The sequence below is a fragment of the Olea europaea genome, unplaced genomic scaffold, assembly GCF_002742605.1.
Source record: "Olea europaea var. sylvestris unplaced genomic scaffold, O_europaea_v1 scaffold2745, whole genome shotgun sequence".
NCBI classification, from domain to species: domain Eukaryota; kingdom Viridiplantae; phylum Streptophyta; class Magnoliopsida; order Lamiales; family Oleaceae; genus Olea; species Olea europaea.
Window position 1 is genome coordinate 60,220 of NW_019245886.1, and position 27,552 is coordinate 87,771.

Sequence of the window (27,552 nt, forward strand, 5' to 3'; positions counted from 1 at the left end):
CTGCTAATATTTAAAAGGTTCGGACCTTCTACTACAATTATCCCAAATAAAAATCAAACAAGGTCTTCAGCTTAGCCAATTGTGCCCTAAACATCTTCACAGGCTGGACAATGATTGGCTTAGCCTTTAAGCAGCTATTTGGGTGTTTTTTTTTTTTTTTTTTTTTTAACCGCACATACAAAAACAAGACATTAGAAAAGCCACTAAAAAGTTTTGGAAAATTCTAAATGTGCATAATTTTTGTCCATAAGAGTGTCCATGCCTTTCACGTGGGGTGTGTTTGTCCATAAGGGTGTCCATGCCTTTCACATGGGGTGTGGACACACCCCATGTGAAATATCAGCAAGATTGTGGGCCAAGCTACTCAATAAGGTGGCAATATCCAATTCCTCCATGCTAATTAAAAAGTAGCAACTTCAACATCAATTATCCCAACTACCAAAACTCAACAATAATTTTTTTTACTGTGAAATGCCTATCCACAAACAGAGATCAGTGAATTCTCTAGCCTACACTGAAAGGATCAGAGTATTCTAGTTTTGCATAATTCTTGAGTTGCTTTACTTTTCTCAAGAATTCCACATTTGGTACTGATAATTCACGAACCTAACTTATCTTCACTTGATGTCCGGTTTTCCGTCTATGCCTGCTAAAATCGGATACAAATCTAAAAGTAAGGCCGCAGCCCTCAACTTTGCACACGTATGGACGCTCCCCAGTGTGCACTCGTAAGTGTTCAGTCCTTGCCCAAGCCCACTTAAACGACATAGTACAACCCTTCCATGGACATTTGAGGGGCCTATCATCGTCATGAACGCGCTGGTGTTGTACTGCATATTTGTGGGAGTTGAATTTCTTCCTGCACCCATCAACTGGGCATTGATTGCGTTTGTGAAGGAGAAGCTCTGCCTTTGTCTTGAAACTCATTCGACAGCCTTCTAATTCACACTTGTGAGGTCTGGTTTCGTGTTCTTTCTTATCCTTGTGAGGGAGAGAATCGGCAGAAGCCTTCCTCCTTGCCTTCGTCAGAGGCAGCTTCTCCTCTACAGGTTTCCTAAAATCAGTTCCACTGACAGATGCATCTTTTCTGACCCTGGGCCTCAAACTTTCACAGGGACTTATAATGAAGCCACCAACTTGCAATTGATCTTGTGTTAGCAGGTCTATTTCTCGTTTTCTCTTTCTTCCACTCTCTGCAGTTGGTTCAGGTTGTACAGAAGTACATTTGGAATAATTCGGCTCTCTCTGCTCCAGTAAAGAGACATCCATGTCGTTATCGCCATAAGATGCCATAGCAGCATATATGTTACTTGCTACATGGAGTTCTTCAACCGACGTTGAAGTAAATTCTTCTACCAGTCCAGTACCTATTGAAACAGCTTTGTTTTGATTATCTCTATCTGACTGATTTACTTGCCGACACTCAAAAACAGCTTTCTCGAGATTATCTCCGCCTTTCTGAATTTCCAGCCGTCCCATGGAAACATCTGTGTCTTTATTTTCTCCGTCTGTCTGAATTTCCTGCTTTCTCACAGGGGCAGCTTTCTCTTTATTATCTGCATCTCCGTGAACTTTGTTGTGACCCACGCAATTCAAGGTATCCAATACCTGTGGGACAGCTTTCTCTTTATTATCTGCGCCTCTGTGAACTTTGTTGTGACCCTGGCAATTCAAGGTATCCGATACCTCATTTTCTGTTTCCTTCAGTATATGTTTCTCCCTCACATTTACATTTTTTCTGTTACCTTGAGCAGAAACTACAGAACCAGAAAAATTACCAGAATGACACCTCCCAGCTTCAGCTGCAGGTGAACAATTGGAATCATCCAAATAACATCTCTTGTTTTTCTCAAAGTTTTCATCGCCTACCTTGATTTCATGCTGCAGTTCGGGATCATGCCATGTTGTACTACAAACAGTTTCCTTCACTATCAATTCATCAGAAGAGCACAATAAAGTTTGTGCTGCAACATTCTCGACAACTGGCATGGCAGAGATAAATGAATTTGCACATTGAGAGGGAAGAGAATACTCACAACCTCCTGCTTGTGAAAACTTTATGCATTCGTATTCAGATTGTCCCCCAGAAGCTAAAGTGCTCAGCCCAGGATTAGTTTGTTCAATATTTTCAAGGCCGACATGAATGCTTTCAGCAGTTCTTTTAGCTTCTTTCTTTTGATCTACATTGTAAGCAGCAGGAACATTTTGTAGTACACAGTCATTAGAGTCTTTAGGGGGCTCATTTACTTTTGCAGAATTATGAGATTTGTATTTTCTTCTTGAATATTGGATGACTTCAACTTCTTTCCTAGCCGTTTGATGCTCTAACTTTGATCTTAAATCATCCTCCTCTTTTGTGATTTTAAGGTCAGATGGCTTGCTTACCAATGGATGCTTTAGATGACGTTTTGTGCGTAATTTCCTGGATTTCCAATAGAAGCTGGAGGAATTCAAGTCGGGAGTTGCACCGGAGAGCAGCCCACCCAATGTCAATAGATGCTTAACATTCTTAGATGGGAAGTTCTTTTTCACCTTAACACAGTGCTGTAAATTGATACTCATTTGTGAAGTCCAGTCTTCTATGCATCCAGTTTGTTCTTCTCGGTCAATAGCAATATCAATCAAGTATAGATCTTCCTGAGATGCCCCATCCAGAGGGATGTCGTTATAATTAAAAGGTGTCGAAATTTCCTCCGCTATGGCTGCAGTATGTGCATTTATTTTTTTGAAGTCTTCCCATTTGAGAAAATCAGAGAAAGTGAATCAGAATACAAACAAATTGAGAAAAATGGTAAAATAATTGAAGTTTGATTAAATGTGAACGGGAGGTTGAGGTATCATTGTTGTGAGACTCAAAGAGAATTAAACATAATTTCTGATGGTTCCATGCATTCTTATGGTCTTCCACGAGTTCAGCAGAAGTCCAAGAAAATAAACCAGGCTGTAGTGCTGAAATTTAAGGTAAAAAATTAACTTTTCACTTAACATTCCGATGCACAAGAAGATAAACCGAATGTTACCTGAATGACAAATCACGAGAACATTTGCTCCACCCTTTGTACTCAACAATCCTTCAATTTCAATTGCATGCTCCAGGCAGAACATTCGAGGTTTTTCAAATCCACCAGAAATGTTCCATCCTGTCGCAGTCTTAACTTTTGAAGAAGCAGCATCATACTTGGAAGACGATGTATGGTCAGAGATAGGAGATTGCTCAACCGGCGAATGTATACATTGGCTTGACTCAACCACTGAAGATGATCCATTTGGATAGGTTAGATCACTCAGATTTGATCTCGAGTACTCAACACGTTATAAATTTTCGATAATGGTTGATAATCTAGATACTTATAAGAGAATTTACACAGAACCTTTTGCACACAGTAAAAAGAGAATTAGAGAGAGAGCCATAGATGAGTTATCAAAGATAAAGCATGAATTTACAGATAATTCACGTGGTTTGATGATGAAAAACACCACCACAAGCAGGCCTCTTTCTATTGGCAGTTGATACACGGAAAAAAAAAAAAAAAAAAAAAACCACATGAAGTATATAATTTCAATCAGAAATAAAAACATATAGCAGTGGACAACAAGTTCTATCTAGCAGCAGCCATGTATCAAAACATCATTTTCCTGAAACTTATTTTGATCCTGGAAAATTTATGATACATTTGTACAAACCAATAGTCTGGTTAATTAAAATCAGACACTTGGATGTTTTAATGCTCTGTTGTCGTAGAAGCACGTGAAAAATATTTAGCCCCCGTTTGGCCCCCATTATCCTTCTCATTCTTTTTCTTTCTTTTATTTTCAACTACACAATCTTCCATAAAATAATATTACACACAAATCAAAAAAATTTCATTCTTTTTCAACCACACATTTTTCAAAGAAACACTATTCCAACCATTAAAATTTGGAAAGAATGGAGGCCAAATGGGGGCTTAATTTGATGGGCCATTTCTAATATATGTATCACTTAGAAGAAATTACATTACTACTAGAATTTAAGACACAAGAAAAACAAAGTGAATGTGATGACAGCATAGGATGGGCAAGAGCATGTTTCTGGACCTTGTACCTGGAATAGAGGCCTCAAACATGTGATAGAGATCAGAAAGGGAATGAGATTCACCTGGTTTGGAAACTTCTAGATCTTCAATGGTATGATGATCCTCAAGAAGAAGAGTCTTTGAGGCTTCCACAGATGGTTGTACAACAGCCATAAATGGAAAACCAAGAATGCCACAAGCAACACAGGGTAAAGTTCCAGAATCCATATGAAAATCATATGCCAAGTCATCATCATCTAGGTCAAAATCAACTGCATTAATACAGCTAGTCAACTGGCTGAAATGATCCTGATTATCATCATTTTCAGGATAAGCCTTTTCACTTGATGTTGATATTGCAGCATCTACACCATTGCCAGATTCAGATTCTTTACTTGAAGATGGCAACAATTCCAGGTCCCATAGTACTACACGGTACAAGGAATTTCTCTGAAGGAGAATAGTCAAGAGATTGTTTTCGTTCAAGATATCTTCAATAAATGCTTTCTTTACTAAAAATTCTCTTTCTTCTTTCTGACGATCTCTATGACGTGAGCTTCGCACCCCTGGTAGTAAGGATCTTGGTATTCTGAAATTCAATAAATTCCAATCTTAAAAGTTTGGACAATCGGTACAATAAAAGCATCTCAGACCTTCTATTCTAATCATCAAGGGAAAAAACAGCGAGTTGACAGCATAAAAATAATGTTAAGTCAAGTTCAAAATTTATAATTGATCATAGATCGAACCTGAGATTTCTGCCTAATAGATAGTTACCTATTATGTGAAGTTCGGAGGGTTATAAGATTATGTCATATCAACCATAAGCATTTTGGTGAGTCAATTATTTCTTGTCTAGGACCAGTTTAAAAAAAAAAAAAAAAAATCAATTACTACTAGTTTAATAGTATGAAAAATAAAGCTGGGATCTTTATGCCGACTACAATTGGATAGAAAGCTGGTCTCACAACATACGAGGTCATACGTGTCTTAAAATGCACATTGCACAGTACATATTTCCAAAATTTTCCTAAAGTATTTGACTCATTTTCCCCTTAAATATGATGCTTTATTATCCAATATCTCTTTCTTCAAAAATGATTCAAGAAAAATAATTATAAACTTCCTTTTTCACAACAGCTCTGAATAATCTATTTTTATACCCTTGATACCAGGACTAACAAGTTTCCCATCACTGAACAAACCCCAAAAGAACAGAAAAATATAGTTCTGAATCTCTGTCCAAGCCAATTTTTACCTAGAATTTCTAACTCAGCTTTTCCATCGTAGCGGAACTTCCATTGATGGAAAACAGAAACTCCAGACAAGAATAAATAAATAAATAATAAACCAAGAGTTTGCCCATGAAGAGGTTAAGAAACACACTCAAGGGCATGCTTTCATTGATATCTTCATACACAATGGAGTGCCTCAAATGAAACAAAAAGTAGAATTTCAATGACTAACTTGGAACCAAAAAAAGTTAAGTAACTAAATAACAAACACTATAAGTTGTTGACTAACAGCGCTCTTAGCCCATAAGTTTATTAAAGAGAACAGAATCGACCACTAAACAACAGACACCATGCAAATAACCATGACTCACCTTAAGAGTGGATCCAAGAAAGAAATTTAAAGATCATTAACATCTTTTGTTCAAGATCGGGAATCAGTCCCAGGCAGTAAATCTGGTGCCAATTGTTGCCAGTGTAATACAAAAATTAAGGGAGCTACAGCTTAGCAAGTCATTGATGATCCCTAAAGAACACATTAAGGAAATCTAAACCAACATATGGGTTGACAGTAACAGTCAAAGCTAGAAACCTGACCTTGAAATGAAAGACATGGTCAACAAGTATAAGAGCTGCTGATGAGAAAGCATGGGTAGATAATTCATGGCAGCTCTACGCACAGCAGCTTCCTTAGCTATTGCAAGCCATTCAGGTGTGCCAAAATTAGCAGCTTCTCCACAATTGAAACCTGATTTGCATAAGAGAGTCACTAGATAAGCCTCAAATAAACATGCATATAAGAAAGGAAAAGAGATCTACTCAGTTTTGCTAAGAGCAAACATGACATTGGCCTAAGTTACTTACAACATGAGTTCATTGAAATAAGAAGGTTAATTATTTGATCAATGAACTTGAAAATCAAAAATAGCAATTCCAAACCAGTCTTATTGTTAAGCTATTTGCCAGAGTTCAATGAATTACCCAACCTAGAAGCTAGAGCTATAACGCTCAACACGCATCCCATTTGTTTCCGTAAACAAGGTCTAACAGAAAAGAACAATCTATCTGAGGAGTGAAGTACACTTAGACAATTAAAAAGAAGGGGTAAGAAATAAAAGGACGAGGCAATTTTGAAACAAGAAGAAAAAGGGTGGAGAGGGATCAGGACGGGCATTAAAAGAACGAAATAAAAACCTGCTTTGTCATTTAAAAATAAAATTCTTTAATTGTAGTGCACAAAGATATTGAATGATTATGAAATTTGAGAATATGTAATAACGATAAGCTCAGCCTTCATTCCAAGTCTTTGAGGTACCCAACAGCAGGTAAATAGTCAGGGTTCAATATTACAAAACAGGAAACAGATGTTACAATGTTACAATCTAGATGAACATCAAGTTGCTCCAACAAGCATACGATATAAAGTAATTACCATGGCTGAATCCTATGTGGTAAGCCCTCGGAAATGTCACAACAAATTCTCCAGGGTATTGCACCAACCTAACAATGATAACCATGTCCACCTTAGCATAATACTTAACAAACCTTGTCTCATATCAACATGCATTCCACATAACCAACAAAATTATGGAAATAAATCCTCCTATTCACAAACTAAAAAACATAAAGAAAATGCATAAGAATCGATTAAGCCTCTGTCTGGGAAGAATTTATAAGCGGTTTAATATATAAATAGATAGAAATGAGTTGTGGAAAAGTGGAAAGTACTTGTGGGTCCATTAGAATTAGAATGTGTGGTTGAAAACGAAGTTTGCCATTTATAAATTTTGCCAAACGGGGCTAAATAAACCACACACCTGCAACAGGGGATGTTTGATGCAACAATAACTTCAGGAGATAAAACAGTTGTCTTCTCGCCCAAGAGAGTAAGAGCAGCTGAAAATCACAAAAGAATTGAATTCAAGTGAAGAAAATAAAGCACAAGTCTTAGAGCATTCAAAGTTAAAGCTTGATTCTACTGTCAACAGCAAATAAATTTGAAGGTCCGCAATGACAATTAGCATTAACCAATCATTAAATCAAGTATGTAGAAGGTCATTGTGTCTGCTACAAGAAAACAAGGATAGTCGATCAACAAGGCCAAGGTCTGCTCTGAGATTTTAGGGGCCTTAGACCAATTTCAAATATGGGTGTACGACAAAAATTCATGTATTAAAATACAGAAATTGTTACAAATTGTACTTTGATAAATACAAGTGATGTTGACCTTCTTGTAATTGCAAAATTACAAAAATCCTCTGATTAATGATCTGAATATTTGAAGACGATGGGTCACGTGGCTTGAATCCTAACCTTCGAGAATTTGTTGAAAATTTGATTTATCGAGACTTGACTTGTTCGGAACTTGAATCTTGAGACTTGGACTTGGACTTTAATTTAATTTGATTTGAAGAAGACTTTGATCTTCTTGGATTTGGAGTGAACCTGCTTGATTCGAAAAAAATTTAATCTTCTTGGAGTTCACCGAATTTAGGTTTGAGAGAATTTCTTGCCTTCTTTCGGTCTTGGAATTTCTTCAGCACTTTGTGACGTTCTCTGCTTTCTTTTTTGCTTCTTCTTCACCTCTTCTTCTCCTGTCTCATGGACCATTGGTCCTATTTATAGGAGAAATGTTGTGTTAATTTTGGTAAGGAGAAATTTTGTGTTAATTTTGGTAATTACCCAATTATATTTAATTAAAAAAGATAATTGAGTAATTATAGTTTTATTTATTAGTTTGTTTATTTTATTTGTTTGTTTATTTATTTAAAATTTGGTATGGGCCTTTGGGTTTTATGGACTTTAGTAGACTTAAATTTAATTGGGCTAATGATTTAAACCGGCTCAATCCATTTTCTTTATTTTATTTATTTATTTATTTATTTTATATCTACAAATGCCCCCTCAAGATTTATTTATTTATTATGAAATAAATAAATTAATAAATCTTGATTTTCAATTTTATTTTTTATAGGATTTGATTTGAACTTAAACTTCCAATACAATGAAAAATTTGAGGATGAATTTAATAAAATTCTTACCTTCGAATTTGAGAATAAGAAAATTATTATTATTTTTCTTTGGGTCAAATTTCGATTATTTATTTATTTATTTTATACGACCCACAATAAATTTGATTTGGACAGACCTTTTATGTTTTATAATAAATTGAGTTTAAGTGAAGCTCATTACCCGCCTATTTATATGAAGGAATTATGAGACTTGGGAACAAGTCTGTTAAATCTTACAAACAAAGGTAAAGTGTGTATTTATTTATTTTTTCCTCTCTTTCTCACGTTTTCTCTCTCTCTCTCTCTCTCTCTCTCTCTCTCTCTCTCTCTCTTTTTATATTTTTCTTGGTTTCTGCACAAAGACAGAAACCAAAACTTTGGTTTTTACCTTTTGCGCAGAAATCAAAAATGGTTTCTGCACAAAACCAGAGAGTCTTTGGTTTCTATGTTAGACTTCTTTTCCCTTCTTATTTATTTTTATTATATTTCTTGGTTTTAGCCACCTGGGCGGCAGAAACCAAAAGCGAACAAATTGTGGTCACTTTGGTCTTTGCCAAGAAGAAACCTTAACATTTTTTTTACACGTAAACTCCCTTTTTTTTTGTTCGGTTTTTTTCTTTTCCTTTCTTTCTTTCTTCTTTATGTATTTTATTTGTTTATTTTTTTAACTACCCCTCTATTTTGACCCCCTTTTTTTCTCAAGAAAATTGAAACTAACAATCTTCATTTTTTTTTTTATTCAGGGTTTCAATTTTTTGGAGCGAATCAAGGATTTTAAGATTTAAGATTTTCTGTGTACATGTTAAATTTTTTTTATGTTGCAATTATTTTATGAGTTCAGGAAATATATGCTTATAAATAAACTCAAAATTGCAAACATTCATACACATTGAGGACCAAGGATTACCACTTTCCACCATTCAATGCACTTTTTGTTGGGGACCAAGGACTTGCTCCTTTGACTGTCCAATGCATTTTGTGTTAAGGACAAAGGATCTGTTCCTTCAATTGTCCAAGACACTTTGTGTTAAAGATTAAGGATTGGTTCTTTCGACCGTCCAAGGCACTTTATGTTTGGGACCAAGGCCTGGCTCCTTCGACCATCTAAGGCACTTCATGTTTGGGACCAAGGACAGGCTCCTTCGACCGTCTAAAGCACTTTGTGTTGAGAACTAAGAACTTGTTCCTTCGACCGTCCAAGACACTTTGTGTTGGGGACCAAGGACCTATTCCTTCGACCATCCAAGGCATTTTGTGTTGAGGACCAAGGACTTGTTCCTTCTACCATCCAAGGCACTTCGTGTTGGGGACCAAGGAGCCGTTCCTTTGACCGTCCAAGGCACTTTGTGTTGGAAACCAAGGACTGATTCCTTTTACCGTCTAAGGCACTTTGTGTTGGGGACCAAGGACCTATTCCTTCTACAACCGTCCAAGGCACTTTGTAGAGGCTGCTTACATATTTGGGAGACTTGTGATTTTAGACAATAAACCAATTTAAAAGATTTATTGCACCCTTATCTAGCTAACTTTTTTTTTTTTTTTTGGTAGACTTGTAATAAAGTGTACTCTTATATACACGAAATTGTTGGAACTTAAAAATCAAGGCAAAAGTTATCTGCGTTTCAAAGATACTGACGTGAAGTACCATGCCCAGACTGGCGTACGAGGTGAACTTAAATTTAGTGTCCATAAGCCAACGACAGGTTCATCTCCTGACCTTCTGAAGCCATTGTCGGAGTTGTATATGCCCAACATTAGTGAATGTGACGAGGATTTGGATGTCAACAAGTCCAACAGCTCTAGCAGTCATATTCCCTTTTTGTGTCTTCCGCCTCATCATTCCCAGAGTATGGAGTGCATCCCAAAGGCTATAATTTGTGAGAGGATTGATAATAGAGAAATACGATGAGGAAGCACGTTGGTCAGTCGAGGGGAAATTTCTTTTCTTCCAAAATTTTGAGAGTGGTCTTTATGGATCCAAAAACTTCTACTCAAGAGGAATCTTCGGGAGTTAGCTTTTGCAGTCAGTTCTGCTACAAAAGATTACCATCACCCAAACTCTATTTATAGAGCTCTTTGTGAGGTTTGGTGTCCAGAGACCAATACCTTTGTGACAACCAAGGGTGAAATTGGCATTTCTCTTTGGGACATCCGCGAGATAAGTGGACTTTCGTTCATGGATCATTACTATGAAGAAGTAGTCCCAAGCCTTTCAGAGTTGACGGATCATCTTCCCAAGTCTTGTCTATACACCTTTAATGTTTTCGCATTGATTGCCCATGCAAATAAATCTGACAGGGTTACTCACGAAAAATGGATTAATTTTTGGTTTTACGAGAATGGTTGTGTCCAGAATCCTCGACAACACAAATTATAAAAATGCTATGAATTTAAATCCATTCACAGGTGTCATCAAAGAGCATCGAAGGAAATACGGAGGCCCATGGTGGCAGACAAGCCGAGAGACATTACTCGTTGGGATCGACATCATTGGAGCAATTTGCCAGTATCTCAGTCTGTGGAAGAAGAAGAGGAATTAGAGATAGCAGTCTATCTCTCCCTATGGCTTTATCGCATCACTCTTCAATCTGGGGACGAAAGTATGAGAGTTAGGACTTTTAAAGCATCTTCTAAGATGGCAGGCGGATACACTTATAGCCTAGTCCTACCCATATTGGTGAGCATTTATAGTGGACTTCACGAACATCTAACTATCAGACAAATCCAGACCTTGGCTCAATTTCACATTCATTTCCTTAACATTTTCTTTATGCTTGAGCAGCAACTTATTTTATTCGATATGTTTATGCTCATGTGGACAATAGTTATTCTCACCCTATAATTCGAAGATATGCTGGCACTCTAAATGCTTTTTAGTCTTGAGAGAAAAATGTTGATGATTGTCGGGAACTTATCCGTGGAGTGATGAACACCAATGACTTTTGCGGGAATCCATTACCCTCATCGTCTCATCCTGATGTACGTGTGGATGACCAACCAAGGTCTACAGATACTTCAGAATTCATGATGAGTATTCGATCTGAATTTGTTTCTTATCGTCGAGGAAATTAACCTTTCATTCTTCAGGCGTATAATTCTCACAGATTTGTAAGACAGTTTGGCTTTAGACAAAAACTTCCCGGTTCACCAAGATAGTTGAATATTGCCCTCAGTATAGGCGACATGTATCGGGTTTGGTCGTCCTTAACTAGGACGAAAAGTGGGTCTGTATTTCATATTCCAGAGTATGTGAGGGATATACATCAAAATGTTGATGTTGAATACCAGACTTGGTGGAATAGCGAAGTGTTACCACTCTTGACCAAGGTCCAGATGCAAGTCTTATTTTTTAGTGAGAGCCGTGACTTTGTTCTTGGCCCGACTCCGAACAGGGTTTTAGCTAGAGGGTTAAACCCTCCAAATGTTACTCCTGAAGAGGCTTCTCGAAAGAGAGATCTAAACCAGCAAAATGAAAGATATATTAAGAGAATTAAAATTATAGTTCCCTCAACAAATATTGTTGTCACTTCTGAGCCCGCTAATAAGGTGCCAGAAGCAATTTTGATTCCAAATCACAGTAATCCTAGAGATCGAGCATCACAAGCACCGAGAAAGACTTTGACTCCGGAAGATGAAAGTTCTAGAGATCAAGTACAGTTCCTTTTTTTCTCTCTTTTTTTTAATTCTAGAGATCAAATACAGTTCCTTTTTTTTTATCTCTTTTTTTTTAAACATATTGCTTGTATTTGATTTCTTGTCACAATATTCGATTTCAGGCTCATCTTTCTCGAATATACATAATCAAACGACCGGTAGAACCAAGGTCGCTTCAAGCTATTCCGAGTCCTTCAAAAGGTGAAGTTGGAGCTTCTCATATTAACATCAGCCTCCCGAACACCCATCAAACGATGAATTTCTAGACATGTCGCCTAGGACACGAAATGCAGGTATGTTCCCTCTTTTCGTTTGCTGCACAATTTTTTTTTTGAGTGAAATCATACTTCATTTTTTTGTAGGTTTTCCGAGCATCGCTGAAGAACTAAATTTCTCCATGAATCCAAACTTTTTGCAAGATCAAACTGGCGAGAATGACGGACGAATCAATGCACTTCAAGGAATAGATGATATTCATGATTCTCGTGACGCTCATTGCAAATATCTGAGTACCATCAATGGAGGTACTTCGGTGATTATCATGGATAATTTTAATATTGAAGATGAAGTGAATTCAAGAACCGCAGGAGCTAACATTTCAGAGACCAATCAAAGAATCCCTGTCATTCCATCTTCGTTAGCTTTAGTTAGTATGCCGCCTTCACAGACAAATAATCATCGGGCTGCACCAATCTGTTCTTTCATGTCTGGTCCTCCGCCTGAAATTATCCAAGAGTCTCCTTATCTGAAAGTTGCTTTGGAAGAAGCCATGACTAATTATCTTCAAAAGTGTTTTAAGGATGTTTTGAAGTATGGATTCTTCAATATTCGATCTTGGTGGGATGAAAATAACTTAATTCTTCAAAATGTAATTATCAACTCATTCCACGCAGACCCAGCGCCTTTGATGAAATGCATTGATGTGTTTTTGAAAGAAGTTGACTCTTACTTATTTGAAAGAAAGAAACACTTGGATTGTCCAACAATTGAGGAGAAGACTGAGAAGTTGAAACTTTTGAACATTCAGCTGGAAGTAACGGATTCCACGCGTTCTTTGTTGGAAGACAAAATTAGTCAGCTAACCTTTGAGTTAGATAAACTCCGTGATGAACTTCAAGCTCAGCAAGAATGGACGAGTATGCTTAGAACTAAGAAGACAGCTTTGGAAGAGTCACAGACAAGAGATGTCACTAGCATAACATCTATTGACCAGAAAAGAAAAACCCTTGAAGATAGTTTCCTACGAGTGACCCTGATGAAGTCAAAAATTTCTGATCTCTTTTCTTTTAGACCATATTGTATGAATTTTGACTTGACATTTTTATTTGGATGAACTTTTCTTTTTCATTTTTTTTATTTACAAGAGCGAGTGGTAAACAAATTGAATTAATTTATTAGTTATGACTGAACTTGAATTTATAATGTATTCAAGCTGCCTACGTACCCAAACAGATCAAGTCGAACGTAATTCATTACAAGAACACGATTTTATTTTTTTACAATGAAAAATTTAAAAGAAAAAAAACTTCATGCGTAAAAACGCTTTAGAAATTTTTCGTTGATAGGTCCAATTTGCAGTCCATTTTTGTCAACGATCTTGTACGCTCCGTTAGTGAATGCATGAGAAATAAGAAATGGACCATCCCATTTAGACTGGAACTTGCCCCCTATTTTTTTTGTGATTAGGATTGGCCTGCGCATGGAAAGCACCAGATCTCCAACTTGAAATGATCTTGGTCACACCTTCTTGTTGAAGGACTTCGCCATTCGAGTTTGATAGCACTCCAGGTACATTTGTGCTTCTAACCTCTTTTCATCCAAAGCTTTTAGCTCTTCCAATCGAAAACGGACATTTTCTTCAGTTGCCAAACCTTCTTAGACAACAATTCGAACGGACGAGATTTGACATTCCAGAGGAAGTACAGCTTCCACCCCATATACTAAAGCCTAAGGAGTGGCTTGTGTTGGAGTCCGATAAGTAGTTCGATAAGCCCATAAGATTTCACCGATTTTTTCATGTCAATCTCTTTTTGATTTGGAGACAACCTTTTTCAGCAGACTGCATAGTGTTTTGTTGAATGCCTCTGTCAATCCGTTAGCTGCTGCATTGTACATGGACGAGTTGTACTGTATGAACCCAAACTTTGCACATAAATTATTTATGTGGCTATTGCAGAATGGCTTGCCATTATCAGTTATGATATGCCGTGGGACACCATACCGATAAATGATTTGGATGCGAATGAAATCTGCGATATTTTCTTTCTTTACGTCCTTTAATGGTACGGCTTCGGCCTACTAAGAGAAGCAGTATGTCCCGGCAAGGATGTATGCATGCCCCGCTGAAAACTTTGGAGTTATAGGTCCAATTACATCAAGACCCCATGCATCAAACGGCCATGAAGCTACTATCGGATGTAATGATTTCGAAGGTTGATGGATGAAATTCGCATGGACTTGGCAAGCTTCACATTTTCTTACATAATCCATGGAGTCTTGTACCATAATTGGCTAGTACTACCCCATCCTCTTTTCGAAAATGGAATTTGGGTCCAGACTGATGGACACCACAAATTCCAAAGTGGGCTTCTTCCATGACCTGTGTTGCTTCGTCATCACTTAGGCATCGAAGGAAAACTCCATCAAATGATTATAGATAAAGTGTTCCCTTGTAAAAGATAAAGCGAGAGGCACGTCTCTTAATTTTAGTTTTTCACCGTGAATTATCTGGTAGCTTTTGATGTTGAAGGAAATCAATTATTGGCTATCTCCAATATTTTCTTTCTTCATCTTCAACTACTTCAACACTATTATTTTCTTCCAAATTACTGGGTAGCAATAACAGAAGTACCCATCTTTGAGCAATTGATATGGAGGGAGACAAGTCTCCATCTCGAGACGAATTTGATTTTTACCGAAACAAGTCGTCTCATAAGCATTGATGCATATTAATGATATGGCTTCAGGTCTGAATTACGAATTTCATACTCAGCTAAAAGTTGGTTGATTATCAATTTTGAATCTCCAAAGACTTCCAGCCAAAGGATATTCATATCTAACACCGCTTCTAAACCAAGGCTAAGGGCTTGATATTCCGCCACGTCGTTCGAACATTTCTCTGTTAAGGCAAAAGAGTAAGACATGACAAGATCATGTGGAGTGACAAAGACTACTCCTGCTCCGGCACCATAACTTCGGGCTGCCCCGTCGAAGTATAGCCTTCAAGATGGTATACTTCAATAAATAGAACTTCTTCATCGTGAAGGTCTTTTTGAAGTTCCCATTCCGTTGGAATTGGGTGGTCAATAAGGAAATCTGCTAAAGCTTGTTCTTTAATGACCTTTTGTGGAATGAATTTCATATCAAACAGTGCTCATTTTCCAATCCTTCCAGAGAAAATCGACCTAGACATTATGTACTTCAATAGATCAATCTTCGAAACGAGATTGATTGTGTGTGCTAGCATATAATGTCTCAACTTTTTAGCTGCGAAGATTAACGCAAGGTATATTTTTCCAATAGGTGAATACTTTGTTTCAGTGCCTACCAGTGTCCGGCTTAAGTAATAGAGTGCATTCTCTTTTCCTTCGTCGTTGACTTGGACAAAAAGTGCTCCTAGAGAATATTCTTGTACAGCAACATAAAGAGTCTGTGGATTTTCTGAGACCGGAGCTGTGAGTACCGGTAGACGATACAAATATTATTTAATACTTTAAAAAGCATTTTGACAAGCATCGTCCCACTCAAATGGTACATCTTTCTTCACCAATTTATTGAATGGATGACATCATCCGGCCAAGTTAGAGATAAATCTTTGAATGTTGGCAAGTTTTCCTTGAAGACTTTTCAACTCACGTACATTTCTTGGCTCTGGCATGTTGACTATGGCATCAATTTTTGATTGATCTATTTCAATGCCTCGATGTCGAACAACGAAGTCGAGAAATTTTCCAAAGGTGACATCAAATGCACATTTCAATGGATTCATCTTCGATTCATGTCTTCGAAGTCTTTTGAAAATACCATGTAAATCTTGTAAATAATCATCATGTCTCTTTGTTTTAACAACAAAATCATTTACATAACATTCCGCGGTCTTATGCAACATGTCATCTAAAATCTTTTGCATTGCCCTTTGGTAGGCTGCCCCCATATTTTTCAATCCAAAAGGCATAACTTTGTAACAATATATGCCTTTAGGGATACCAAATGATGTGAGTTCCTTGTCTTTTGGATTCATCCGTATCTGGTTGTATCCAGAAAATTCGTCCACGAAAGATAAGATTTCATACCCGGTAGTTGCATCCACCATCAACTCTGTTATCGAAAGTGGAAAATCATCTTTCGGACATGCTTCATTCAGATCTCGAAAGTCAACATAAATTAATGTACTCGGATTCCTCTTCTTGACTGAGAAGGGCACTTACAAATACTAGTCTTGGGTCTTTTTCGGTCCCCAAGTTCAATTTTTTCAAATAATCCACAGTAGCTTTCCACCTTCTTCAAATGTAGGTGGGGCTAGTTCAGGTTTATTTGTTGTGACAGAACTTTCGGACTCAGAGTTTGAGTCGGGAGCTTCTTCAAAGGCCATGTGATTGACAAATACTTCTTCTTTATCTTCATTACCCTTTAGGGACGGGCGAACTTTTTGATGTCTTCGTCTTCTTCTTGACCATTGTGGTTTTAGACTTGGATCAGAAGTTTTAATTCCAAGTCGAAAAAATGCAGATTGTCTTTAGGATGACATCTGGGGAGCTTGTGCATTTCTATCAATTTAGGTAGAAGAAGAAGAATTTTTCTTTAATCTTTGGAAGACAGAAACTTTACCTTTTACGTCGACCACTGGAGAGGGTTCTCCTTTTAACCTTTTAAATACCGAAACTCTAGCATTCTCATTTTCAATTCAATCGAACATTGAAGGTCTCAATTGTTCTGATTTCTCTTTTGCAACTTCATAAATTTGAACCATGATGGAGTTTGAGGAAACCTTCTTGACCTTTATCTTCCTCAGTGGATTAGGATCATATCCCAAACCATACCTAGGTTGGGGCACTAAGGCTCGATCAAAATTAGAAGGGACACGTCCTCCTGAAAGGACAGCATCAAGATCACCTAATCTTCGAAGCTCTCCTTTTCCAAATCCGGCATTTTCAAAAAACTTCTTGACTTGAAGATTGTAACATCTTTTGAAAAGTCTGTTTTGATTCAGGAGCTCTTTCTTGTTTGGACGAGCTAGAAATACAAAGCTTTGATATATCTGGAACGGATGTCAAAGCCTCTGATGTAGGTTTATGTTCCTCTCAGACCGCCATGAGTTGATGGGGTAGAAGCAATTTTAGAATACTAGGTATTGGAAGAGTTAAACTCTTTTCTCAATACCTCAACATCGGTTAATTCTATTTGAGATTTTTTGCCTTTAGAGAATCCTTCGAATGTAAATTTTGATTTGCCTTTGATAAGTTGATGAGATTGAGTAGCAGTAGACGTATCATGATCATTTGCATCTTCTTTGATTTTGAATCCAGACATGGTTAACCCTGCAGAATTGCACTCTTCATCTTCCATGTAAAATTTGGCATCAGCAAAATGGGATTCTTCTTCAAGGAATGGTTTACACTCAACCATCATACATTTAACTTCTCCATCTCGGCTATATTTGAAGCATTGGTGCTAAGTGGAAGGTACCACTCCAGTTTCATGTAGCCAAACACGTTCAAGGAGTAACTCGTATGATATTTTAGCATCAATGACATGGAAGAGAGCTGAGGAGATTAACTCTCCTATTTGCAGCTTCAAGCGAATCATGCCAATGGCTCGCTGACCTTTCTGATTGAATCCTTGAATCATAATCTTGCTTCTAGATGGATTACTAATATTAATTCCAATTTTCTTCATTGTTTTGATCGGCATAATATTCACAGCAGATCCACAATAGATCATTATGCGATTTATCTTCCATTCTTGAATATAACCACTCACATACAGTGGTCTATTATGTGGACGAGAACCCAGTTGTAAATCTTCATCGTCAAATGTTATGGCGACCATACGGTTTTGAGGAGTTGTGGATCCAGTATGTTCTAGAACTTTTCCTTCCGAATCAATTAAAGCTGCGACCAAAGCCATTTGATCATCGAAAGGAAAACTAAGAGACTCTGCTAGACTCGTATTGACAGGAATATTATTGAGCCGTGAGATAGTTTTCTTCTGTTTTGAAGTATATCTTGATACGTTATTCATTTCATTTTTCTCCTCTACACTGATTACATTGGAGGTGAAATATTCTTTATCAAATAAACTCTTGGGGAAATAATCACCCAAAGTTGACAGTCTGGGAGGAACACGTGAAGCAGCTTCTACCCCCATCAATTTAGTGAATCCTCTTCATTTGACTTTAGACCTTCTTCGGTTGTTCCTTGGTCTTGATTTTTTGTCACAAACATTAGAACTTGGGAGTTGTAGAGCCTTTTGACAACGTCTTTTCACAAGGGTCCATGCCCCTGATTTTCTTCTAACGTTTCCTCTTTATTGGATTGAATTTTTATACCCAATCCTCCAACTCTATTCTTGCAAGAGGCGTAGAAGGTAATAGTTTACCTGTTTTGTTTGACATTCGGTATTTCTCTTTCTTCTTTATGAAGGTGGACCAGCCGTTACTGATCTCGTCTTCAGATTCTAAGTCAGAATCCCAAACATCCAAATCACCTATCATAATTTAATAAAAGGTTGGACGATTGGGTGCATTTGGTCTATCCATCCCCAGATAGACGTAATTGATAGTGATTTCTCCGTCTACCTCAAACTTCACTGGGATGACTCCTTCTGAAAGTTGAGGTCCAAACTCCTTAACTGAGGATTTACAGGCATCGTATACATCAGAGAATGTTTGTTTCTTTCCTGGAACGGGAATTAGACCAAATTATCCAAATGAAACCATTGAGCGGGCGACTGTTGAATTTTCTCCAGTTTCAAATTTGATCTTATTTTCTTTGTTTAAGCGAACAATAAGATCTTTCAAGGCAAAGCATTTTTCCATTGGATGACTAATGATCCTGTGAAATTTACAGTATTTAGAATGATCAATCTTACCAACTTCCTCGGGTCTTTTTGAAACTAGGTATTCGATTATCTTCTGTTCAAGGAGCTGATCCAGAATTCCAGAAACTTCAAAATCTTAGAATGAGTACTCCTTTCCTTCAAGTTCTTTCAAAATCACATGACCTCTATTCTGGACTTGTCCTTTGTTAGGTCTAAACTCTGGCTTCAGTTTTGGGTTCGAGCTCGACCCCTGGAAGGCTATCTTTGCAGGGACAGTAGAAATCACCATAAGTTCTATGGACTTACTTGCCTTGGCGTCCTTCTTTATCTCCTTCTTAGGATCTTTCTTGTCACGTGAATCATTCGGTAAGTAACTCTCATGCCTTGCAATTTGGAGCTCCAGGTCATAAGCACGTGTCGTCAATTCTTCGAATGATGAGGCATATTTGTTTGGAGATTATAGAGTAATCCCCAATGCATACCTTGTACACACATGTCGATGGAAGATGCTTCGCTTATTCGTTCTTTGCAATTAAGCACAAGGTTCCTCCAGCGTTCAATGTACTCCACAACAGGCTCTTCCTTGCTCTGTTTTGTTCGAGCAAGTTCTGGAAAGCTGACTGTTTGTCGAATGCTATAGAAGCGTGTTAGGAACTCTCGCTCGAGCTAATCCCAACTATAAATTGACCCTGTCGATAAGTCCATGTACCATTCAAATGCAGAACCTTTGAGGAAGCGTACGAACTGCTTCACCATAGTGTCATTATAAGTACCTGCATTGTAACACGTCTCAATAAAATGAGCAAAATGTTGCTTTGGGTTGCCCTTTCCATCAAAACATTGAAACTTCGGAAGTTGGTAACCGAGTGGCATCTTTATTTCGTCTATTCGACGACTATAAGGCTTGGCATACACAAGTGAAGATTGCAAGGAACCACCATACTGGGCACGAATGGTGTCTGCAATCATATGTTGAAGTTGTTAGACGGACAAAGAGCCAACGGAGAATTGAGTGGTGTCACGCAATACGTTTTGAACAATTGTCCGATCATGCATATCTTGTTTTTGTTGGCGCTCTTGGACTTCTAACTCTTTGGCCTTGGAAGATCCTGAATTTTCCTGATCTTCTTTAGTCGGTGGATTTTGCGACTCTAGCCTGCGTATGAGTGCAGCGATCTGTGCATCTTTGTCCTCCAACGACTTTGCTAATTTTTCAATGGCTAAAGTCATTTGTTGAATTCGGTTATCTGAGTCCAATGCCGCTTCTGTGACCATCACTGGCTCAAGTGATTCTTCATATGAGACATCATCTTCCCACTTTTGCTGAGAAGTGGCATGAGGGGATCCAGACAAGGATCTACCACTGGAGATGGAGCCTGAACGAGAACTTTTCGCTGAACTCATGGTCTTTTCTGTCGAATGAGAATTTGACTTCTTGAAGGCAATTTTCATTTTACCTTTGTTGGAGAACTTCTATAGTGGTGTGACCAGTTGAGTTTTCCCAATTTTTGTTTGGACCCTGTTCGCGTGGAAGAGTTCAGCAAGTATCTCTTCGAGATAAGTCATAGTTTGTTTTGCCTTTTCGTCTACCATTGCTGTTATAATAGTTGAAACTTGAATATTTTGAGATCAAAAATAAGAGAACAAAAGGTCCCACCGGACGTGCCAAGAAATTTGTATGACAAAATTTCGTGTATTAAAATATAGAAATCGTTACAAATTGTACTTTGATAAATACAAGTGATGTTAACTTTCTTGTAATTACAAAATTGCAAAAATCTTCTGATTAATGACCTGAATATTTGAAGACGAGGTGCCACATGGCTTGAATCCTAGTCTCCGAGAATATGTTGAAAATTTGATTTATCGAGACTTGACTTGTTCGGAACTTGAATCTTAAGGCTTGGACTTGGACTTGGACTTGAATTTGATTTGATTTGAAGAAGACTTTGATCTTGGACTTGAGTGAACCTGTTTGATTCGAAGAAGATTTTAATCTTCTTGGGATTCACCGAATTTAGATTTGAGAGAATTTCTTGCCTTCTTTCGATCTTGAAATTTTTTCAGCACTTTGTGGCGTTCTTTGCTTTCTTTCTTGCTTCTTCTCCACCTCTTCTTCTCCTATTTTATGGACCATTGATCCTATTTATAGGAGAAAATTTGTGCTAATTTTGGTAATTACCCAATTATATTTAATTAAAAGAGATAATTGAGTAATTATAGTTTTATTTATTAGTTTGTTTATTTTATTTGTTTGTTTATTTATTTAAAACTTGGTATGGGCCCTTAGATTTTATGAATTTTAGTAGACTTAAATTTAATTGGGCTAATGATTTAAACCGACCCAATCCATTTTCTTTATTTTATTTATTTATTTATTTATTTTTAATGTCTACAATGGGACCTATATATAGGTAAAAATACATGTAAAATAAAAAATAATAATTTTTTTGGGGCCCTCACCGAAGTGAGACTTTAGGCGATTGCCTACCCCGCCTATAGTCAGGGCCGACACTGAACAAGGCCAAGTAACCATCTTGGCAAGAAGTAGAAGGGTTGATATTCTAGCTTACAATTCAGTAGTTCATTCACTATACAAAGACATACAAAATGTTGTCAGGTCCTATTTGCTTCAAATTTGATAAGAACCCCATCAGCATACCCAACTAGACATGCAAAACAGAAAAATCAAAGAATAAAAGTAATAGATGAACCTCACAGGTCAGTGGTCACAAATAGAGAGTATTAGTTCTGTCTGCGGCCCTATGCAAACAACCACTTCTTATGCAGTTGCTATCCATTTTGATAATAGATAATGAAAAGAGTGTCCAAGAACAGCAAATACTGAATCATATTAACTGTAAAGGCATGCAATTTCTAGCTGGACGTCATGCTTTCAAGCAATAACAGTGTGAGCAAACTATGGAAGTGAGGATTATATTCTTCATATTGTGGTACAGAAAAATTAACAACCCATAGAGTTTCCGAAGGCATGAAAATGGATGTTTCAAGAAACAAAAATGAAAAGAATTATCTGCACCACTGCAATCATAGGAAAAATTGACAGCGTCATCTATGTCATCTTGTTTTTTATGATGTTGATCGCATATTTACTAGAAAGCACTCACATACCCAAACGGTCAGTGTTTCCTCCATAACCATAAAGACGAATTACTTCTTCAAAATTAAATGCATAGTCTCCTGGCACTGCATACCAAGTCTTCGGAGCGCCCATGTGAAGGAAGTTCAAGCTGTGAAGCTCATGATCTTCAACATGCCAAGCAAACCAGCTGAACAGCATTCCCACATAAACCATGGGAGAAGTAACACCAGGGATATCATCTGGCATAAAACGTGTCAACGATCCAGCTGATCGTGCTATTACTTGTAAATTCCAAGGACTATTTGAAAGCTTCCAACCAGCAGTACCTTCCATCTCACCAATACAGTTTAAATCCTTGTGCCCAGAAAAAGACTCAGCTTGATGTGACTGCATAGATGGTAATGAATTTGATGCTGTTTCTTTACATGAACCAATATCTTTCTGGTTGTCTGAAACGTTATCTATACTACCACTGTTCAACGCATCTACATGATCATCCTTGCTATCAGAGCTTCCTAAATTATTCCGATTGAAGGACTTTCTCTTCCTCCTCCTCCTCCTCTTATGTCTATAAAAATGCCGCAGTGACCCTACTGGCTCACCAAACCCTGAACCAGGCACATCATTTGCATACTCAACATAAACTGGCTTCTCACCAGAAGCCACTCTCCAGAACATTGCCTCTACAATTAATGGATTCACCTCTTTCACCATGCCAAACTGACCCTTAGCAAAATTCTTCGACTTTGCTTCAAACTGCTCCAATGTATAAACCTCCCCACTTTGCCAAACTTGCTTTTGAGCTCCGGATACCTGACATCCCACCCCCTTCTCCTTTCTCCCTTTCTCACTACCCAATTCTTGGTGCCTAGTAGTGAATACCGCCCTACTCTCATTGACATTATGATTTCCCTTATCAGCATTATCCGTTTTTGACTTAGTAATGAGATTTAGATCAGAACCCAATTCCGGGCACTTGGAAAGGGACTTATTTAAATTATAAAGAACGTACTTTTTTGAAGGTTTAGGCAATGGCGGAATTATTTTACATATACCAAAAGCACTGGCTTCTTTCTCTATTTTGGATATATACGCAATGGGATCAGCAAATTCCGTGTCCGTTGGTCGGAATTCAGGTGCCATTGGCAACCCTTTAAGCCACTTCGGTAATTCCACATCCTTCATTATACCACCAAAAATTCACCCAGACTCGATCCCTTGTAATTGAAGTACACAAAAATAAATCCAAGGCTACTGCATTGCACTATTAAAATTGAAAACGACCATAAATGAAAACTTCAGTTCAAATTTTCCCGAGTCTCTTTCTGTGAAATGGAACTGCACTGATTTTGTTTACTTCCTAAAACAACCAAAGTAAACTAAGAACAATTCAAAAGGCATAAATGAACGAAAGTAAAAAGGGCAGAAAAACCTGTAGCTTCAATTTTATCGAGAAGGTTTCGAGTGAAAAAACACCAGAGATTGGGTCTGAGAAACAGGGACCTCTGGATTGAAGCCCTTGAGCCTTGAGGGGGACTATGTTTTGAGATTTGGGGGAAATTCAACGATGCGCGAGATAGATTATTTAAAGGTAGTTTCCTTAACGTACACCGGTAAAATTAGCGCCCGTTTTGGTTTTTCACCTTGGGGCCCGTGAAGGATAGCGTCGTTGGCTGCAGCTCATTTTAGCGCTAAGCCAGCTTCGATGGACGGGCCGCAGCTAAACAGTGCACCCCGCACCCCCACCGTTTATGGATTGGCACAACATTTTTTGTATTGTCTAATAACTATCGAGCCATTGTTCGGAACTTTTTTTTTTTTTTTTTAATTCATTCATTCTTTGAACTCATTTTCAATTATACATTTTTTTAATAAAATATTTTTTTATATGATAGTTAATTTCGTCTAACTCAACATTTAGAAAACATAATTGATCCACAAACTATACACGTGCACAAAAAGTCGTATGTTTTATCATTCAACCTAATAACATTCATGTTGTTTGTGTCTTTGTCTCTTTCATTCCTACGAAAGAAAATATTGAGTTCGCAGACGAAATTACTTTAGTGTTTCACCCAACCTAATATCTATCTTGACTAGAAAAAACAAACAAAAGTGTGTAATTTTGTTCCAACTAAGCGAAATTACTTACGATAATGGTAGAAGAGCTTTCATAGACCAAAGCGTGGCATTCGTGTGAGTTGATAATTCCAACTACAATTAATAGCTGATTTATCTATTACTGAAATTGAATAAATTACTGCTAATGAAGCTATAAAATAAACACTTTAATTAAAAGGTTTGTTATTTGGAATAACGAACTCATTCATTATATGTTTATTCAAATACTCAAGGTATTAGTCATTTATGTGAAATATTTTTTTTTAATTAAAAAAATACTATATTGATGTTAAAATGCATTTTATTTGAAATATTATTACAAAAGAATCATTATTTTTCGAAGAGTACCATCGCAAATGACCCACAAGTATTACTCACATATCCATAACTTATTTCTATCAATTTATATTTTTTTTCTACCCATAACATGGATAGTATTATTCTTTTCACATATTCATTACGCATGCATTTTCTTACTTATCATGTATTAACTTTTACCCTAGTTTCTCTTTCATTTAGTTTACATATATTTTCCTTGATATTTTTGTTTCTTAAAAAATATAAATATATCAGACAATTTACCCTCAGATTTTTTCAAGGGATAATTGGTGAACTGAAAATAACCACTTTAAAACTATTTCAATAATATCAACAAAAAAATTGATCTATCCTGCTCAAAGACAGGAAAGAGAGGTGCTGCAAAAATTAGTGATGAAGAACCACAAGATGTTGATGGAATTGCCACCTTGTATTATAATTTCGTGCTTCAATTCCAAAAGCCAAAAACTGGACACAATAGACATTCTGCTATTGATGAAATTGAATAGGTTTTGTGATCGTGATTCTATAAACTCTGAACGTTGGGGATTTTTTATTATATCTTTCTATTTAATATATATAAATTGGCCACCAGCCCCTTCCACAACTAATGTGGGACAATCTCAACAATCTTCCTCTCACACATCAAGCATTGTGAGAGACTAAACCCGTCTCCCTCTCACACATCGAGCCCTGTGAGAGATCAAACTCGTCTTCCCCTCACACAACGAGCCAGGGATGAAATCAAACTCGTCTCCCATGAATGTTGGCTCTGAGACTCGTTGATAATCGGGACTCTGATACCAGTTTTGGGTGGTATTTGACTTTCTCAACCCTTTATTCCAATTATATATTAATTTTAGTGGTCTTTTCTTTTATTGAATAATTCTTTTTTACTAGATAAAGTCCTGATTTACTTTATTCAAAGAGAGTATGAAAAATTGAGGCAATCATTTTTTTTTTCTTTTTTGAAATTTTAACTATCACTTCTTCAGATTGATTTGTATTTGTTTAGTTTTGAGGAAAAAAAAACCCACTTAAAGCTCTCTATTATATATTGAGTTTTGATAAGTTGAATTTCAAAAAAAATGTGATCCAGCTTTCATCTTCATTTTTTTCATGTTCTATAGGAAGTTGAATATTAATAAACATACAATATATATTTATATATCACCTGATTTTATTTTTATTTTTTATAAGTTTGTTAAATGTTTTCGTATTTGTGATTTTTTTTTTTCCTCAAGTAAATGGACTTGCCTTTGTGGATCAAAATAATGGACTACCAACTCATTGTCCGCTAACTCAATTGTTTCAGAAGGTCCAAATAAATGTGCGGATGTTAATGGACTGTACTTTGGGCTTAAGTTTTACTTTAAAACAATATGGGCCTATATATATATATATATATATAGCATGAAACTTCTAAATGAATGAGAGGTAAAATTAATCTAGAAGAGATTTTCCTCTTTCCAAATTTTTAACCCTGGTAGAAAATTTTCGTTAAATTTAAATTTTCATGAAATTTTAAGAACAAAAATAGATGGTAACAAACCACATGAATGATTTGATATTTAAGTATATGTGAGGTGCACGTTTGATATACAATATTATTGAATAAGACTATATAGTTAATAATGTGATCGAGTATAATTAATCAGATTTTAACTTCTTTTTGTTTATTGCTACATCTACCGCTACCAAAGATATTGGAGTTGTACAAGTTTTGCATCTTTTTCTAAATGAAAATTCTTAACCTTTTACTTGTTTTATGATGACTTAATATTTTGAGGCTAATTATTTCCAACCAAATACATCTTTTCATTTATCAAGCAATTGACTAAGGTTGAAATAACTAATCTTTATGTCAAAAATTGTCAACGGATGTCTAATCAATCAATTTTGCATCTCGTGCTAGAGAATAGCCCTACCAATAAAATCTAATTGAGTATTAGGTGACACTATTTTCGTTTAGATCACCTTTTACCTAATTACTTTGAATATTAATATTCATGAAATTCTTGGTGCACAAGATAAATACGACTCAACAAGAACATTAATCTTATTTAAACCCTTCAAATGAAGATATTTTGAATCTAAATCAGATTGGCGAACCTGTTATTATTATTGAATAGATAGTAACATTCACTATTTTATTTTGGACTCTGTACTTAGTACGTAGCTACTACAAACTCTGTTGAGCTATTCATTTACATGTGACATTCGATCAACTATAAGTAGTATCTCATGCTCACTCCAACCGCACTTGTTCTACATGTCATTGCTATACACACACATATAACAAGGGACCCTCCATATGTGGATGGGCATGGATTAGGTTTGACTTGATGATAAGCACACATGTGACATCATGATTAAGGAAAGTTATACTCAAAAACTTGATTTACTGTAAAGGATATGCATGGCAACGCAGGTCCTTAAAATAATTATTATGAGAGAAAAAGTATCATAGAAAGCAGACTTAAAATGCTTCACACTTTGCATTATCTTTTGAGTATCATCATCTATATCCTCCACTAGTTTAGATTAAAAAGCATGTTTTTTGGTTAATTTATATAAGCACTAAGCTCATAAGATTCTATTCTGTGTTCCCTACATCATGGTTAAGGTGGTGCATTAATTAAAGTAATCTTGGCTTATAGGAAATTGAGAAGGCCATGTAATGATGTGTAGTCATACTTATTTATATGCACAGAAAGAGGACTCTGATATCGCAGTAAATTTGATTCGTAGTATTAGACGAGATTAACTAGAATTTAAAGAAGAAATTAAAAAGTTTGTACTTCAGTGTTTGATACCCGTCCGCCGTATAGTGTGCACTTCGTGACCCTAATGAGAGAGCCGGGCAATCCATTAGAGGAGAGGGTTTTGTGTAAGAATTTTTGAAAATTTGGTTTAAAAAAGTTAACTTTGTAGTTGACTTTCCCTAAAAAGCCTGCCAAGTTTAGGGATGGTAAAAGGGAATGCCTTTAGCAAAGCGTTTTATTAGAATTCTCTCTCTT

At 36.7% G+C, this 27,552-nt stretch overlaps 1 protein-coding gene across 1 annotated transcript; it reads right to left on the reverse strand.

Annotated features, from left to right (window-relative positions):
* Positions 1 to 361: 361 nt before the first annotated feature.
* On the reverse strand, positions 362 to 23,756 carry LOC111383736 (probable lysine-specific demethylase ELF6). The gene is made up of 7 exons (XM_023007877.1): positions 22,123 to 23,756; positions 7,105 to 7,183; positions 6,720 to 6,787; positions 5,885 to 6,035; positions 4,139 to 4,644; positions 3,021 to 3,251; positions 362 to 2,732 (listed from the first exon to the last, which is right to left on the reverse strand). The coding sequence occupies exons 1-7, from the start codon at positions 23,276 to 23,278 to the stop codon at positions 607 to 609; spliced, it is 4,317 nt and encodes a 1,438-aa protein (XP_022863645.1). The 5' UTR covers positions 23,279 to 23,756; the 3' UTR covers positions 362 to 606.
* Positions 23,757 to 27,552: the final 3,796 nt, after the last annotated feature.

Coding starts and splice junctions, on each gene's coding strand:
- LOC111383736 (XM_023007877.1), bottom strand. CDS start 23,278: ATGAAGGATGTGGAATTACCGAAGTGGCTTAAAGGGTTGCCAATGGCA. Junction 4,645..5,884: donor ACCATGTCTTTCATTTCAAG/GTCAGGTTTCTA, acceptor ATTGAATTTCAG/AATACCAAGATCCTTACTAC. Junction 2,733..3,020: donor TCTCGTGATTTGTCATTCAG/GTAACATTCGGT, acceptor TCAAATGGGAAG/ACTTCAAAAAAATAAATGCA.